The sequence below is a fragment of the Anser brachyrhynchus genome (genome assembly GCF_964034855.1).
Source record: "Anser brachyrhynchus genome assembly, chromosome: 2".
In the NCBI taxonomy this organism is placed as follows: domain Eukaryota; kingdom Metazoa; phylum Chordata; class Aves; order Anseriformes; family Anatidae; genus Anser; species Anser brachyrhynchus.
Window position 1 is genome coordinate 161,223,692 of NC_137695.1, and position 13,784 is coordinate 161,237,475.

The 13,784-nt window shown below is 73.7% G+C and overlaps 1 protein-coding gene across 21 annotated transcripts in view; it reads left to right on the plus strand.

The window, feature by feature from the left end:
* Positions 1-13,784, plus strand: part of PLEC (plectin) — a 57,944-nt gene that overhangs the window by 19,843 nt on the left and 24,317 nt on the right. For 8 of the 21 annotated variants that reach the window (XM_080582332.1, XM_080582337.1, XM_080582336.1 and 5 more), the window contains 6 exons: positions 9,329-9,390; positions 10,386-10,400; positions 10,819-10,908; positions 12,606-12,683; positions 12,808-12,900; positions 13,086-13,252. In XM_080582332.1, coding sequence (XP_080438458.1) covers positions 9,329-9,390; positions 10,386-10,400; positions 10,819-10,908; positions 12,606-12,683; positions 12,808-12,900; positions 13,086-13,252 — 505 coding nt within the window. Of the gene's footprint in view, positions 1-271; positions 2,735-3,274; positions 3,406-6,999; positions 7,227-9,328; positions 9,391-10,385; positions 10,401-10,818; positions 10,909-12,605; positions 12,684-12,807; positions 12,901-13,085; positions 13,253-13,784 lie in introns of those variants that run through there. The other 13 variants (XM_080582333.1, XM_080582331.1, XM_080582324.1 and 10 more) reach the window with 7 other exon arrangements.

Here is a 13,784-nt window from a genome sequence, read left to right on the forward strand (position 1 = left end):
GGGTACCAGTCACACCCCGGTGCTGCTGGAAGTGATGGGGGGGGGGGCTGCCCCTGCGCAGGCCGTTTGGTGGCTTCACGGAGCCCCCCCTCCCCATTGCCCCCCCACGAAACACGGGCACAGACCCCCCCCCGCCCCGCTGGAGGATGCTGGCACCGTGCCCCGCGTGGAGGATGCTGGCAGCGTCTGAAGGGCGCAGCCGCCCGGTGGGGGGGTCCTGGCATGGCTGCCCGCGGTGCGGCACGCTTGTGCCGCAGAAGGGCTGGGCTGGCTGCAGCGAGGCCGGTCAGCCGCTGCGGTCAGTGGCTCAGCACCGCTGCGCTCGCGTGCCGGGGCTCTCCTCACGCATCCCCTTGCACCCATGGCACCGTCTGCCCCGGGGAATTGTGAGGGGTTGGTGGGGGACAGGTCCTGTGAGACCCCCGTGCCTGTGGCTGGGGCAGTCGCCTGCAGCCGCTCCTGCCCATCCCGCAGGGCTGACGGACGTGGGGGGGATGCAGGCTGTGGTCTCAGCCCCCCCGCTGCTCTTTCCAGGGCGTTGGCTGTGGTTTCCGTCGATCTGTGCACGGCATTCGGAGCTGTCACGCTACCGGCATCAGGGCCAGGCATCGACCCACATTGCCATGGCAGCCGGGCCGCGGTGCCCTGGTGCTGGCGCTCGCGAAACCGCAGTCTTGCAGCTGGTGACGCGGGCTGCCTGTGCAGGGAGATGCCGCGGCCTCCTCTTCTCCCTGCCGCCAGCGCGAGCAGGGCACCTTGGCGCAGCGCGGCCCCCCCCCGGGGCTGCTGTCCCTGGCACCTGCCCAGTGCTGTCCAAAGGGCACCCCCAAGGTCGCAGCTGCTGGGCTCCATCATCCCACCCGGCCCTGCCTGCGCCCCCGCGCCGGGTGTCCCCGCTCCCGCCCCACGGCGCCGTCCCTGTGCGCCCTCGTCCCCGTCCCAGTGCCCCGGCGTGCCTGGGGTCTCTGTCCCGCGGTCCCCACGCCACCGTGGTGCCACTCGGTGGGGACGCCCTGCGGGGAGCTGGGGCTATTTTTGAGCATTGTTCCTGGAATAACGTGGGGCGGGGACGCTGCCGGGGCATCCGTGGGGCTCTGCCCCACTGCACTCCTGCCTGCTCTCCGTTGTGCCACTGGCACAGTGTCGGGGCGTTTACCCAGGATTCTGCGCCCCTGCTCTGCTCGTGCCTCGTTTCCCCCCATCCCCATCCCAGGGCTGAGCCACCCCCGTCCTACACCGCTGCGGAGAGGTGAGGGCCCCTCCGAGCCCTCTCTTGGAGCCGGGCGCAGGATCCCTGAGGCAGAATGGGGCAGCAGCAGCCCCCAGCCCATCGAGTGGGGCCAGAGCTGTGGCCCTGGGGGGCTACAGGTCCCCTCGCCTGGGGCAGGGGCCTGGGGGCGATGAGGCAGCACCGGGAAGGGCGGCAGGCTTGGGAGGGGACCCTGGGGGCCGCGGCACAGCAGCTGCAGGAGCGCGTGCAGGTTCTGGTGGCAGTGGAGCAGCCGGCGGCAGCGGGACGGCGCGCTGGTTTCGGTAGCAGGATGCCGGCTGTTTGTTTGGGCCTGGCTCCTGTTACCAAGGCTGCCAGAGGCTGCTCGTGGCCTCCGCCGCAGCGGCGGCTGTGGGTGGAGGAGGCCCCCAGAGAGGCTTGGGAACCCCCATCCTCCCGCCCGGCCTCTCCACTCAGCTTTTCCACAGCCCTTGCGGCTGCGGCTGTGCCAGGCCGGGGGCCAAAGGGGGGGGTCGGGCGCTGCCGCTGGCTTCGGCCTCACTGATGAGTCACCGGCCTCGCAGGAAATGGCGAAGGCTGCGGCTTGGGGCCGGGCTGGCAGCTGCTGCCTGCGCTCGGCAGCAGGCGAGGCTCCCTGGCACGGTGGCATGGGGCCGTGGCACGAGGGGGGGCAGGACATGGGGGCTCTCCCCCCTTGGCGTGCGGGTGCTCAGCCCCAGCTGCTGTTCTCAGCCCCAGCCCCAGCGCCGCAGCTTGGAGCCTGTCGGGGTCCCATCGGCTGGGGCTGGGGTCCCGAGCGGGGCGAGCGCAGGGGGAGCAGCGCAGGCGCCCCAAAGAAAGCACACAGCCTGCGTCCCAGCCGTGTTTCCTGCTCCGGCTCCCCTGGTGCTAATCGCCCCGGCCCTGCCCGTCCCGTGTGCAATCGGTCCCCTCCTGCCCCTTATCTCGGCAGCACAGATGGGATGCGAGCGGCACGTGGGGCTGATCCGTGGGGCAGAGCCGTGGGGCTGGCCCGTGCGGTGCCCGGCCCTACCCCGTGAGCCGCTCTTGCACTGCAGCCCCACGGTGTGGTGCTCCCCTTGTGCTGGCTGGCGGGGCCGTGCCGGGCTGCGGCCCCCTCCTGGTACGGGGCGGTGGGGGCGGCAGCGGCCCCCGGCCCCCTAACTCCCCGCACTGTGCCGTGCCGTGCTGTGCCGTGCCATGGCTGCCAGGCCAGGCCCTTTGGTCCCGCTGCAAGCTCTTGGCACGCAGCGGCTCCGGGACATAGGGGACCCCCGGGTGAGCCCCAGGGTGGGCTCGTCCGTGGCGGCAGCGGCCGGCCGGGGGCAGGAAGAGCCGGGTCTGGCAGCGGCCCTGGGCTGTGTGAGTCACCGCGTCCCACAGCTCCCCTCCAGATGCGGGAGCGCGCGGAGCAGAGCGCAGCGCGGCGGTCTCCGGCGAGGCAGGGCCCGACGATGCTGCGCCGCCTCTGCTGCTGCTGCTGCTGCTGCTGCGAGCGGCGAGGCAGGTGCCGGGGGTCCGGTGGCATCCCCCCAGCCAGGGGCTGCCGTCCCCGTGGGGTCGCCCCCGGTGCAGCTCCGCTCGCCCCCGCGTGCCGGGGGGGCACAGAGGGGCGCCCGTGCTGCGCCGGGGGGCACTCGGACGCGGCGTGGGGTTGCCGCTGCGGTGCGAGGGGGGCACGGGAGCCATGCGTCTGCTGCTGGCGGGGCTGGCGCGGGTCCTGCGTGGTCTCGCCGGGACCGGGGCATGTGCGGGGCACGAGGCCGGGACGGAGCCCGCCCCGGGAGCCAGCCGGGGGGGGCGCGGGGATCCCCGGGCGCGCACCTGGGACGTGGCTGGCGGAGTGACCGGGGGGTGCCGGGGGCCCGGGGACGCGGGGCCGGGGCGCGGGGCCCCCACCCGTGCCCGGGGCGGCGGGGAGGGGGGGGCGGCGCGGGGCGAGACGGGCGCGGGGGTCCCGGGGCGCGGGGGGGGGGCGGCTGCGGGCCCGCCGGGAGGCGCGGCGCGGCGGGGCGAGGCGGGGCGGCGCGGGGCGGGTCCCACGCGCGGCCCCGGGGCCGGGGCCGGGACCGGAGCCGGCGGCAGGAGCGCGGCGATGGCGGGCTCCGAGTGGCTGCGCGGCGGCTCCGAGCCCGAGAGGAAGCGGTACCTGAGCGCCCAGCTCTGCTGCGCCGGTGCGTCGGGGCGGGACGGGTCGGGGCGGGACGGGACGGGACGGGTCGGGACGGGTCGGGACGGGTCGGGTCGGGTCGGGACGGGACGGGACGGGACGGGACGGGACGGGTCGGGACGGGACGGGACGGGACGGGACGGGACGGGACGGGTCGGGACGGGACGGGACGGGACGGGACGGGACGGGACGGGACGGGACGGGACGGGGCCGCGGCGCGCCGGGACAGCGCTGTCGGGGCCGAGCCGAGCCGTGCCGGTGGGAGCTGCGCCGTGCCCGGCGCCGGGGGCTGCTGCGGGGCCGCGCCATGCCCGGGGCCGTGCCGGGGGGGGCCGAACCGTGCCGGGCCGGGGAGCGCCGGGCCGCGCTGCCGTGCGGCCAGGGGGCCGGGGAGGGTGGCGCGGGGCCTCCCCCGGGCAGGAAAGGGTTAACGGGGCGTGGCCTGCCCGTTAAGCCCCGCCCCCTCCCGAGCCCCGCCCCCGCCGAGCCAGGTTGGGCGGGGGCGGGTCCGGGGAGCACCCGCGCGTGTCCGTGTCAGCGCGTGTCCGCCTGGCTGTGCCCCACGGGCGTGCCCGCGCACACCGACACGGCCTGGGCGCGCATACCCATCCCCACCGCACTGCTGGGACCCCCGGCCCCCCCCGCCCTCCCTGGCCCCCTCACAGCCGCCCCACGCGTGTCACTGTGGGGTCCGTGGCGCTCCGAGCCCCGCGGTGGGGCAGCCCGGCAGCTCCGCGTGGGCGCACGGGGCCGGGGGAGCCACGCGCGGAGCCCCCCCGCCGGCTGGCACCAGCCCCGGTGCTGCGGGAGAGGAGCGGGCACGGGAGGGGGCCGGGGTCCGGGTGCCCCGGTGGCGCTGGGGGCGGCGAGGTGTGGTGGGTCCCGACGGGCCGGCCCGGCCGGTGCAGCGCCCACGGGGCCCCGCGGCCCCCGGCGGAGGCGGGGAGCGGCTCGGCGCCCGGTGAGGCCGGGCTGGCAGCTCCCAGTGCTGGGAGCCCTCCCTGTCCCCGGGGCTGCTCCGGAGCTCTTCAGATCTTCAAAGCACCACCGTAGCCACGCCACCGCCGCCGCGCACCGTCCCACGCCGCCCTCCGGCCTGCCCACGGGCCGTGAGCTGCCTCTTGCGCCACCCTGCCCGACGCTGTGCTCACCCCCGGGGCACGGGGCTGCGGGGCTGTCACCAGCTGGGGACGCTCAGCGGTGGCACCGGGGCGGCGGGGAGGTGCTGGTGGCCGCTGCGCGACCGAGTGAGGGGTATGGGAGCGCCCGGTGCCTCACCGTGGGAAGCGCGGGAGCCGGCGCTGCTTCCCGGCCCTGGGGCTGTCGTGGCGGCCTGGATCCGACCCTCGCCAGCAGCCTGTGCTGCGCGTCTCGCTCCGCCACCGCACGGTGCCCAGGCTCCGGTGTTGTGTTGGAGCGGGGCCAGGGCTGGGATCGGTGCCGGGGTGCCTGCCCGTGCTGCAGCCCAGGCGCTCGCCGCTCCGGCAGGGAGAGCTCTCGGCTGCGCCGCGGTGGCAGGCTCCTTCGGCAGCGTGTGGGCGCTGTCTGTGCCCTGGCCCCGTGGTGCTGGTGCTGGGCGTGGGTTCAGGTGGAGCAAAACACACCGGCACGGAGCCGCCCGTGTGGCTCCACCCGGAGGCACAGGCGCCCCTTGCCCCCCTGCCCCGGGTTCCCCGTGTCAACCCCTGCCGAGGCACTGTTGCCCCCTGTGCCCGTCCCATCTGTGGCAGCCAGCGCCGCGGTGCCGCGTGCGGATGAGCTGTGGCTCAGGTATGTCCCTGCCCTCTGACGCGCGTTGGCGTCAGCCGCGCTCCCGCAGCTGTAGCTCGCTGCTGCAGATGTGTTGTTGGCGGAAAATCTGCGCCTTCGGAGCCTGCTGCCGCCCGCATTCCTCAGCGCCTGGCCCTGGCCCCAGCCCAGCAGGCGGTGCTGGGCCGGGAGAGCGGCCGGCGCTGGGAGCGGGGCGGCTCCTTCCCGGCAGCGGGCAGCCAGAGCCGCAGCCCCGCTCCTGCCTCTGCGCCTGCCTCTGCCGGAGCCAACCTGGTGGGGTCGGTGCCGGTGGGCACTGCCCGCAGTGTGCCACGAGCAGGGCACAGGCTGATGTGCGCCGGCCTCTGTGTCCCTGGGACTCCACGCAGGGGTCGGGCCGTGTCTTGGCACCGGCAGGGGGGCCAGGCTGGTCGGCGCCGGTGCTGGCGCTGTGTGGGTGCCAGCCTCTGCGTGGGGCTGTGCTGCGCCGGCGCTGCCCTTTCTCTTGCTGCCCTCGTTCCTGCCAGCAGCCTGCGTGGTGGGCGCCGTGGGCAGGGTCAGAGCGGCTGGGGGTCCCCTGGGGGACACGCGTGGCCAGGCAGGTTACGAGGTCCCATGTGAGCAGGGGTGCTCCCTGGTGCCAGGGACGGGATTCCTCCGTGTGCCCCTGGCAGCACTGGCCGCACCCCTCGTCTTTTGCGAGCACCCCACGGGTGCCCCTGGGGCAGGGGGGCGGTGGGGTGAGGCCCCAGGAGCTCAGCAGAGCCGGGCGCTGTGCTGGCGGCAGGCGCGGGGCCGGCGGCTGCCCGCCCTGGCTGTGCCAGACGCGGCGCAGGAGCGCCTGGAATGCGTTGCCGGGAGCGCTGGCTCCAGCCCCACGCTGGCTCCAGCCCCACGCGCTGCCTGGGGTGGAGGAGCCCAGCTCCTGCACCCGCGTGGGCATGGGGACGGCGGCTCTCAGCCCCCGGGCAGGGGGGTCCTGAGCCCCCTGAGTGTGGGGAGCGTGGGTCCTGCAGTTGTGGGGCACGGGGCTGGCGGTTCCGAGCCTCCTGGTCCTGTGAAGCTCAGGGTCCTGTAGCCCCAGGATATGGGTCCCATGAGTCCTGTAGCTCTGGGGGTCCTGAGGACCCTGGGCATGTGGATTTGGTGGTCCTGAGCCTTGCAAACCTGGCAGTGCTGTTATCCCTGGTTGTGGGTGTGCCAGGTCCCAAATCCCCTGGCCTAGGGAACCAGGTGGTGCTGAGGTCCCTGGGGACAGGGCCTGGGGGTGGCTCGGGCTCTCTGGGGCTCCTGGGCTTGTGAGCCTGGGGGTCCTGAGCCTCCTGGGCTTGCACACGTGGGGTCTTGTAGTCCCTGGGTATGGGTCCCATGGGTCCTGCAGCTCTGGGGCGTGGGGCTGGGAGGCCCCAAGCCTCCTCGTCTTGTGAACCTGGGGGCTCCAAGTGCTTTGTGCTTGCAGACCTGGGGTCCTGAGCCCACGGCGTCCCATAGGTCCTGCAGCTCCAGGGCGGGGGGACGGGGGTCCTGAGGACCCTGGGTTTGCAGACCCGGGGTCCTGAGCCCCCAAAGCGCGGGTCCCACGGGTCCCGCAGCTCTCGGGCATGAGGCTGGGGGTCCCGACCCGCCGGGTTCGCGGACCCGGGGGTGCCGAGGCGCGGGGGTCCCGGGGCTCTGCTCCCCCCCCCGCCCGGGGAGGGGTCTCCCGGGGGCTCCGCTCCGCGCCCGCAGCCCCCGGCCGCGCCCCGAGCGCGTGGCGTGGGGAGGAAAGGGCGAGGGGGGGCCGGCGGCTTCCTGGGGGGGGAGCCCCACGCCCCAGTCCCCGCCCCACAGCTCCGCACCTCGGCCGGGAGGGGCCGGGCCGGGGAGGGGTTTGCAGCCCGGGCAGCGCCGCGCCGAGCCGAGCCGCGCCGCGCCGAGCGGGGGGAGCGCAGCGCCGAGCCGAGCCGAGCCGAGCCACCATGTCCCGGCAGCGCGCGTGGGGCCGCGAGGAGGAGGAGGGGCTCGCTGCGGGCCAGAGGAGCACCTCGGAGGACAACCTCTACCTGGCCGTGCTGCGCGCCTCCGAGGGCAAGAAAGGTAGCGGGGGGCGCGGGGGCTGCTCCTGCCCGGACGGCCCGGCCAGCGGCACGGGGGGCCTTGGTGCAGCCCCTGCCAGGGAAGAGCCCGCGCTGGGGGGCGTCCTCTGGTTGGGCTGTGGGGAGACCCCAAGCTGGGGTGGTGTCCTCTGGTTAGGGTATGGGACAGACCCCGTACTGGGGCGGTGTCCCTTGGTTAGGGTATGGGACGGACCCTGTACTGGGGCGGTGTCCCCTGGTCAGGCTACGGGACAGACCCCGTACTGGGGCGATGTCCCCTGGCTGGGCTATGGGACAGACCCCGTACTGGGGCGGTGTCCCTTGGTTAGGGTATGGGACAGACCCCGTACTGGGGTGGTGTCCCCTGGTTAGGGTATGGGACAGACCCCGTACTGGGGCGGTGTCCCCTGGTCAGGCTACGGGGCAGACCTCCATACTGGCCCATTGTCCTGTGGGGCAACACCGTGGGGCCAGAGCTAGCCCGCGGGACCGGGCCCTGCAGTGCCCTGCAGCTGGGGCGCCGGCCCCAGTCCCACGCCGGCGCCAGTCCCCATCCCTGCTGTGTCAGCGCGGGGCGCAGGCGCTGCCCGCGGCGGCAGCGAGCGCTTCCTCCCACGCCCTGCCCGTCCTGCCCGCGGCCGCCCCGCCCCGGCTGCCTGCACGCGGTGGCTGTCCCCATCCAGGGGCACAGCGGGCTGCCGGGGCTGTTTGGGTGCCGCTCATGCCAGCACCGAGCACAGGAGCGCTCCCCGTGGTGCGCACGTACCCGCCTGGGAGCGGGTGCCCGCCACACTTCCTTCCTCCCTGCGCGCTTGTGCCACTCCCTGAGCTCGCTCGCTCCCCTGCGCGTCCCATCCCCGTGCAGCGCCCTGGCCTTGTGCTGTGTGCCCAGGCCCCGAGCACGAGCTGCCCGTGGGGCTCACGCCACCGGGGTTGGGGCGTTGGGGTGTCCGGTGTCCCCGGTGCGGAGGGGTGGGTGCTGCGCTGGCAGCAGGGTGCTGCGTGGGCAGATCCCGGCACGCTGCAGCGGGGCGAGACACGGCACGCGCCACCCTGATCCCGATGGATCACTGCAGCGTGGGCAGGAGGGGGCCAGCAGCATTGCCCCGTATGTGCCGTTAAACCCCCCTTGTCCCCGTGCTGGGACCAGGACCAGGACCAGCCATCCTGGGCTCTGCCGCGATGCTGGGAACGACTGGGGCGAGGCGGGTGAAGCGTCCCTAACGGGGACGCGTGGGGTGGGTGCTCGTTAGCGGAGATAAGTGGCTTGGGCACTCATCAGCAGGGGTAACAATGCAGGCCCTCGTCAGCAGGGGCAGGAAGGGCACAGGGTGGGGCCCGCGGGCTTGCCTGGCTCCGGGCAGCGCCGGCTCGTGGTGCCCGGCCGGGTGCGTCAGCCCCGTCCCCGTAATTACAGGGCAGAGGGGCAGGGAGTGCCCGGTGAGTCAGAGCCCCGCGGGCAGGGACACCCCTCGCAGCTGGGAGCAGGGGCAGCCCCCGGCTGCCTCCACCCCGGGGTGCCCGGGCTCCGTGGGGCAGGCCCCAGGGGGCCCCCGCTCCTGGAACCGGTCCCTGCGCGCACCCCACGGGGACCACCAGCCCCGGGCTGCCCCTCACCACGCAGCACTGCTCCCCACGCGCCTGCAGCCTGGGCTGCGCCGGCGGCGCTGGGGCTGTGCGGGTGCCCCGTGGGCTCGTCCCCACGCAGTACGTGCAGCACCTGGAGCCGTGTCGGTGCAGGCTGTCAGCGGGCTCCTCCCCGCCCCGTTTGCCCCGTTTGCCGTCTCTCGGGGCACACGGGCGGTGCTCGGGGCCGTGCCCCGCGGTCCCGTCTGCCGCCAGCACCCGCGGGGCCGCGGGCAGGGCAGGCGCAGCCTCTCCCTGCGGTGCTGCGGTGGTGCTCGACGTGCAGGGGCTGATTCACGTTAACTGTCTCCTTCCCGTTGCATGCCGGCTGACTCACCGTGGTTCCCCATCGCGGTTGGCTCATCGCTTCCTGCTGCCAATGCATCCTGTGGGGTGGTGAGGGCCCTGCCAGGCCCCCCCGGGGTTTCCCCTGCTCCTTCCGCTGCTCACTCAGCTCTGCCTTCTCTTCTCTTGCAGATGAGCGAGACCGGGTCCAGAAGAAAACCTTCACGAAATGGGTCAACAAGCATCTCATCAAGGTACGGGCGCACGCCTCTTCCTGCAGACGTCCCAGCCCCGGGCGGGCTCCGCCAGCCGTGGTGCCCAGCCCCGGGCGCAGGAGCGTGGGCTCAGAGAATCGCGGAGCGGTTGGGTTGGAAGGGCCCTCGCCCACCGCCCAGCTCCAGCCCCCTGACGTGGGCAGGGACCCCTCCCACCAGGCCGGGTTGCTCAAAGCCCCAGCCAGCCTGGCCTTGAGCACCGCTGCGGGATGTGTCGCGGCAGCAGCGGTGCATGGCGGGACGTGGGTAGCGCCGCGGCAGCACCCGGTGCTTGGCCCCTTCTGGCGCGGCACCGAGCTCCTTGAGGCACCGCCTGCGCTGCCTCTCCCCTTCCCTGGCCCTGCCGGCAGCCGGTGCCATCACGGCTGTGCCACCCGCTCCCACATGGGGCCGGGGACCATGCCCTGGCCTGGGGAGGGCGGGGACCTTCCACAGGGCTTTGTTGCAGCAGGTTCGGGGGCTCCACAGGGCTTGGGGGCTTCGGGGGCGGTGCGTGCTGGTGCCCTTCGCTGCCTGCCAGCCTCCTGAACCGGCTCCAGGATGCCCATCCCGGCAGCACTGGCTGGTCCCCACAGGGGCTGGCTCCGTCCCGGAGGGGCTTGATGTCCCCGGGCGCTGCTGCCTGCCGCCGTCCCGTCCTGTCCTCCCGTCCCCCCCAGTTTCCCTCTCCCCCGTGCCGCCCGCACCACGTTCCTGCCAAACCCAGCCAGGGCCCTGCGAGCGTGCCGGCACCCGTCCCTGCTGCGCCGCGGGCAGAGCCCGCGTCAGCGCCTGGCACACGCCGAGACGTCTCCCCCAGCCCCCGCGCACCGACGTGTCCCTGCGTGCCGGCGGCCCGGCCCTGCGGCGCCGAGTGCTGTGCCGTGGGCTGGGCACCTCGGGGTGACCCCGCGCCCCCGGTCTCCAGCCTGTCTCCTCTCCACCTGCCTCTCCTAACCTCTCTCTTTTCTCTCTGGCTCTCCTCCTTGCGGCAGCACTGGCGAGCAGAGGTAGGTGCGCTCCCTCTCCGGGCACGGGCTGCCCCTCTCCACGCTCCTTTCTTTTCTCACTGCTTCCCCTCACCCGCACCGGGACCGATGGCCCCGTGGCCACGAGCACGGTGGGCGGTGGGGCCACGTGCATGAAGGAGCCTGCACCCAGCCCGCCTGGCCTCTGGTCCCTGGGGCACAGGGAGGGGAGCTGCCCTCTGCGTGCGCTTGGGGGTGTGTGGGGGGGGATGCGGGGCCGGGGTCTGGTCCTGCTGTTGGGCACCAGGCAGGACGTGTGCGAGCACCTTGCGGCGGAGGGGTGCGGGTTTCCCCCTGCCGCTCCCGTGCCAGTGCCCATCGGAGCGGGGCTGGAGCGGCGAGTGGCAGCTGCTGCTGCGTGCGTGTGGCATCGTGGTAATGCTGCCTCCCATCCCCGCAGGCGCAGCGCCACGTCAACGACCTCTACGAGGACCTGCGGGATGGACACAACCTCATCTCGCTGCTGGAGGTGCTCTCGGGGGACACACTGGTAGGTGCCGCGCCACCGGGCCGGGCGTTGGCGTGCCGGGACCCCCGGCTGCCCCGTCCCCGCTTCCTGCACCCACCTCCCACCCTGCTTGGCCTCCTCCCTGCTTTGGTCCTGGCACCGGAGAGGGGTCGACCTGGGGCTGGCACCAGCCTCTCCGCCCCGAGGCCCCGTCCCCGCTGCCCCTCTGCCGCGCCGTGATCTCTCTAACACATTAACGTTTCTTTGCTTTGGTGAACTCTGCTCCTCTGTACTGGTCTCCTGTTTGCTGATCTGACCCTGACCTTCTCCCCTCTGGCCTTTGCCTCCTTTCTTTGCACTGCTCTTGCTGGGTAGCCGAGGGAGCGCGACGTGATCAGGAACTTGCGGTTGGTGAGTGGTTCTGCCGTTTGCTCTCCGCATGGCCCAGCGCGGCGTGCGCCCGGGAGCTGCCCCGGCACAGCCACCCCGTCCTGCCCCATCCCGGGGTCACCGGAGGCGAGGCAGCTCCACGCGCTCGGTGCTGCGCGCCCGGGGAGGGCGGCGCGTGGGCCGGCCGTTGTGGCTGAGGAGGAGAGCCGGGCAGTGCAGGACAGGGCGAGCTGCGCGGGGCCCTCCCGGCCCTCCTGGCTGCGGAGGCACCGGGGCACCCGCAGCAGGGCAGAGATGGCACCTCCCTGCTGGTGTCCTGCGGCCGGTGGGCTCTGGGGGCAGAAAAACCTCTTGGTTCGTCGCTGAGCTGCGGCGTGGCGGGTCCGGGGTCTCCTGGCACCTTCTGCAGCCGGGGTCAGGGAAAACCGCCGCCTGCGGGGAGAAGAGGGCCTGGGGTCTCTGGCCAGGCACGAGGCGTGCCAGGGGAGCTGCCTGCAGGATCCCGAGTGGGGATCCCCGCAGAGCCGGGGAGATCCCATCGGGGGGGATGTCCTAGCATGGCAGTGCCCGGTCCCTGCCGCAAGCGTGCCAGGGAGCTCCCTAGTGCCACGAGCACGGCCCCGCCACGGGGAACCAGCTGCGGCAGGATGGGCAGAGCGGGGCGCGCCGTGCCGCGGGGCCGGCGGTGCTGCATGGCCGAGGAAGCACAGGCACAGCCGGGGGGAGGCTGCCCGCGCCTGCCATTGTTGGGTCCAGCAGCGCTTCCTCCCGGCGGGACGAGGGGAGGATTTCCGGGCTCGCTCCTTCCTGCGCAGGTGTTGCCTGGTGGCAGCGCGGGGCGCGGGGGTGATGCTCTACGCCACGGGGAGCGCACGGCTGCATCTCTGGGGGCAGCTCCCTGCAGCCATGGGGTGCACGGAGCCTGTGCTCCCCCCTGTCCTGCTGCTGCTGCACCGGTGGCTCCCACGTTTTGGGCAGGAGGGCTGGTGCCCGAGGTGGGGACGTGGGGATGGGGATAGGGATGGGCCCCCCTGTGGTGGGCGCCATGGGGAGCAGGACTGCCGTGTGGCCGTGCAGTGCTCATCCCTTGCCGGCGTTGGGCTCCCCTTGCACCGCAGCCCACGGCCCTGGGTGCTGCTCGTGCCCGGGCTGGGCTGGCCCCAGGGCTGGGGGCAGCTTCCTGCCCGCCGAGCAGGGGCTGGCGCCTCGTGGCACAACGCGGGGACAAAGTGCGGAGGGTGTGTGGCATTGGCATGCGCAGCTCCGGGAGGGGCCGGGTGTTTTGGGGGGTCTGCGGGGCCGCACCCCGGGGAGGCTGCAGCTCAGATGCCTGCTCTCTCTCCCTGCAGCCCCGGGAGAAGGGCCGGATGCGCTTCCACAAGCTGCAGAACGTGCAGATCGCCCTCAACTACCTGAAGCATCGCCAGGTGAGGGGGGCACCGGGCACGCGAGGGGTGGGGGGGCCCCTGCTGCGACCCCCGCTGGGACCCCCGCTGCGGGGCTGCGGCGCGGCCCCTGCCCCCTGCAACTCCCACGCCTCGCTCTCGGCAGGTGAAGCTGGTCAACATCCGCAACGATGACATCGCCGACGGCAACCCCAAGCTGACGCTGGGCCTCATCTGGACCATCATCCTCCACTTCCAGGTGGGGCAGGCGGTGCCGGGGCTCTGTGGCACCTCCGGGACGGGGGGCAGCTGGGGGGCAGCCCCACGGCGCCAGCTGCACCCGCTGCGGGTGGTGCTGGTGGTGGAAGAGCGAGCACTGCCATGCGCGGTGCAGCGCAGGATGGAGCCCGTGGCTCGCCAAGCGTAACGGCCGCGTCCCTGCAGATCTCGGACATCCAGGTGACGGGGCAGTCGGAGGACATGACGGCCAAGGAGAAGCTGCTGCTCTGGTCCCAGCGCATGGTGGAGGACTACCAGGGCTTGCGCTGCGACAACTTCACCACCAGCTGGCGGGACGGGCGCCTCTTCAACGCCATCATCCACCGGCACAAGTAGGTCCCCTGGGGCGGGGCCGGGACCGGGCCGTCCCCAGGCCTGGCAGGGTGTGCGGCCCCCTGCCTGCTGCTCGCTGCGGCGTGCCGGGGCAGCACACGGGGGTTTTGGGGTGGCCTGATGCCATACCACTGGCTGTGGGGCTCCCCGTTCCCGTGGCACGGAGCTTCTCTGGTGGCACAGCCGTACCCTGCCTTTGCTCATGTCAGGTGTAGAGCCGTGCAGAATCTCTGGGTCCCTGCCACGGGGAGCAGCAGCCGCTGGGGCTCTATAGCGCCGGCAGGATTTGGCCGCTTGCACCGGCCCGCAGGGCTGAGCCATGCGCGGGGCAGGCACGTGCTCGCTGGCACCGTTGCTCCAGGGCAATGTCGGCACGAGCTCCTGACAAGCCCCAACCCATTGGCCTGCACCGGCAGCACCGTGGCACGGGGAGCCGCGCAGCCTCGCCACCTTCCCACGCTCCCACCAGCCGCGTGGGCAGGCGGCGCTGAGCCCCCGGCCACGGCACCGTGCCTGCGCAGCGTGCTGGGG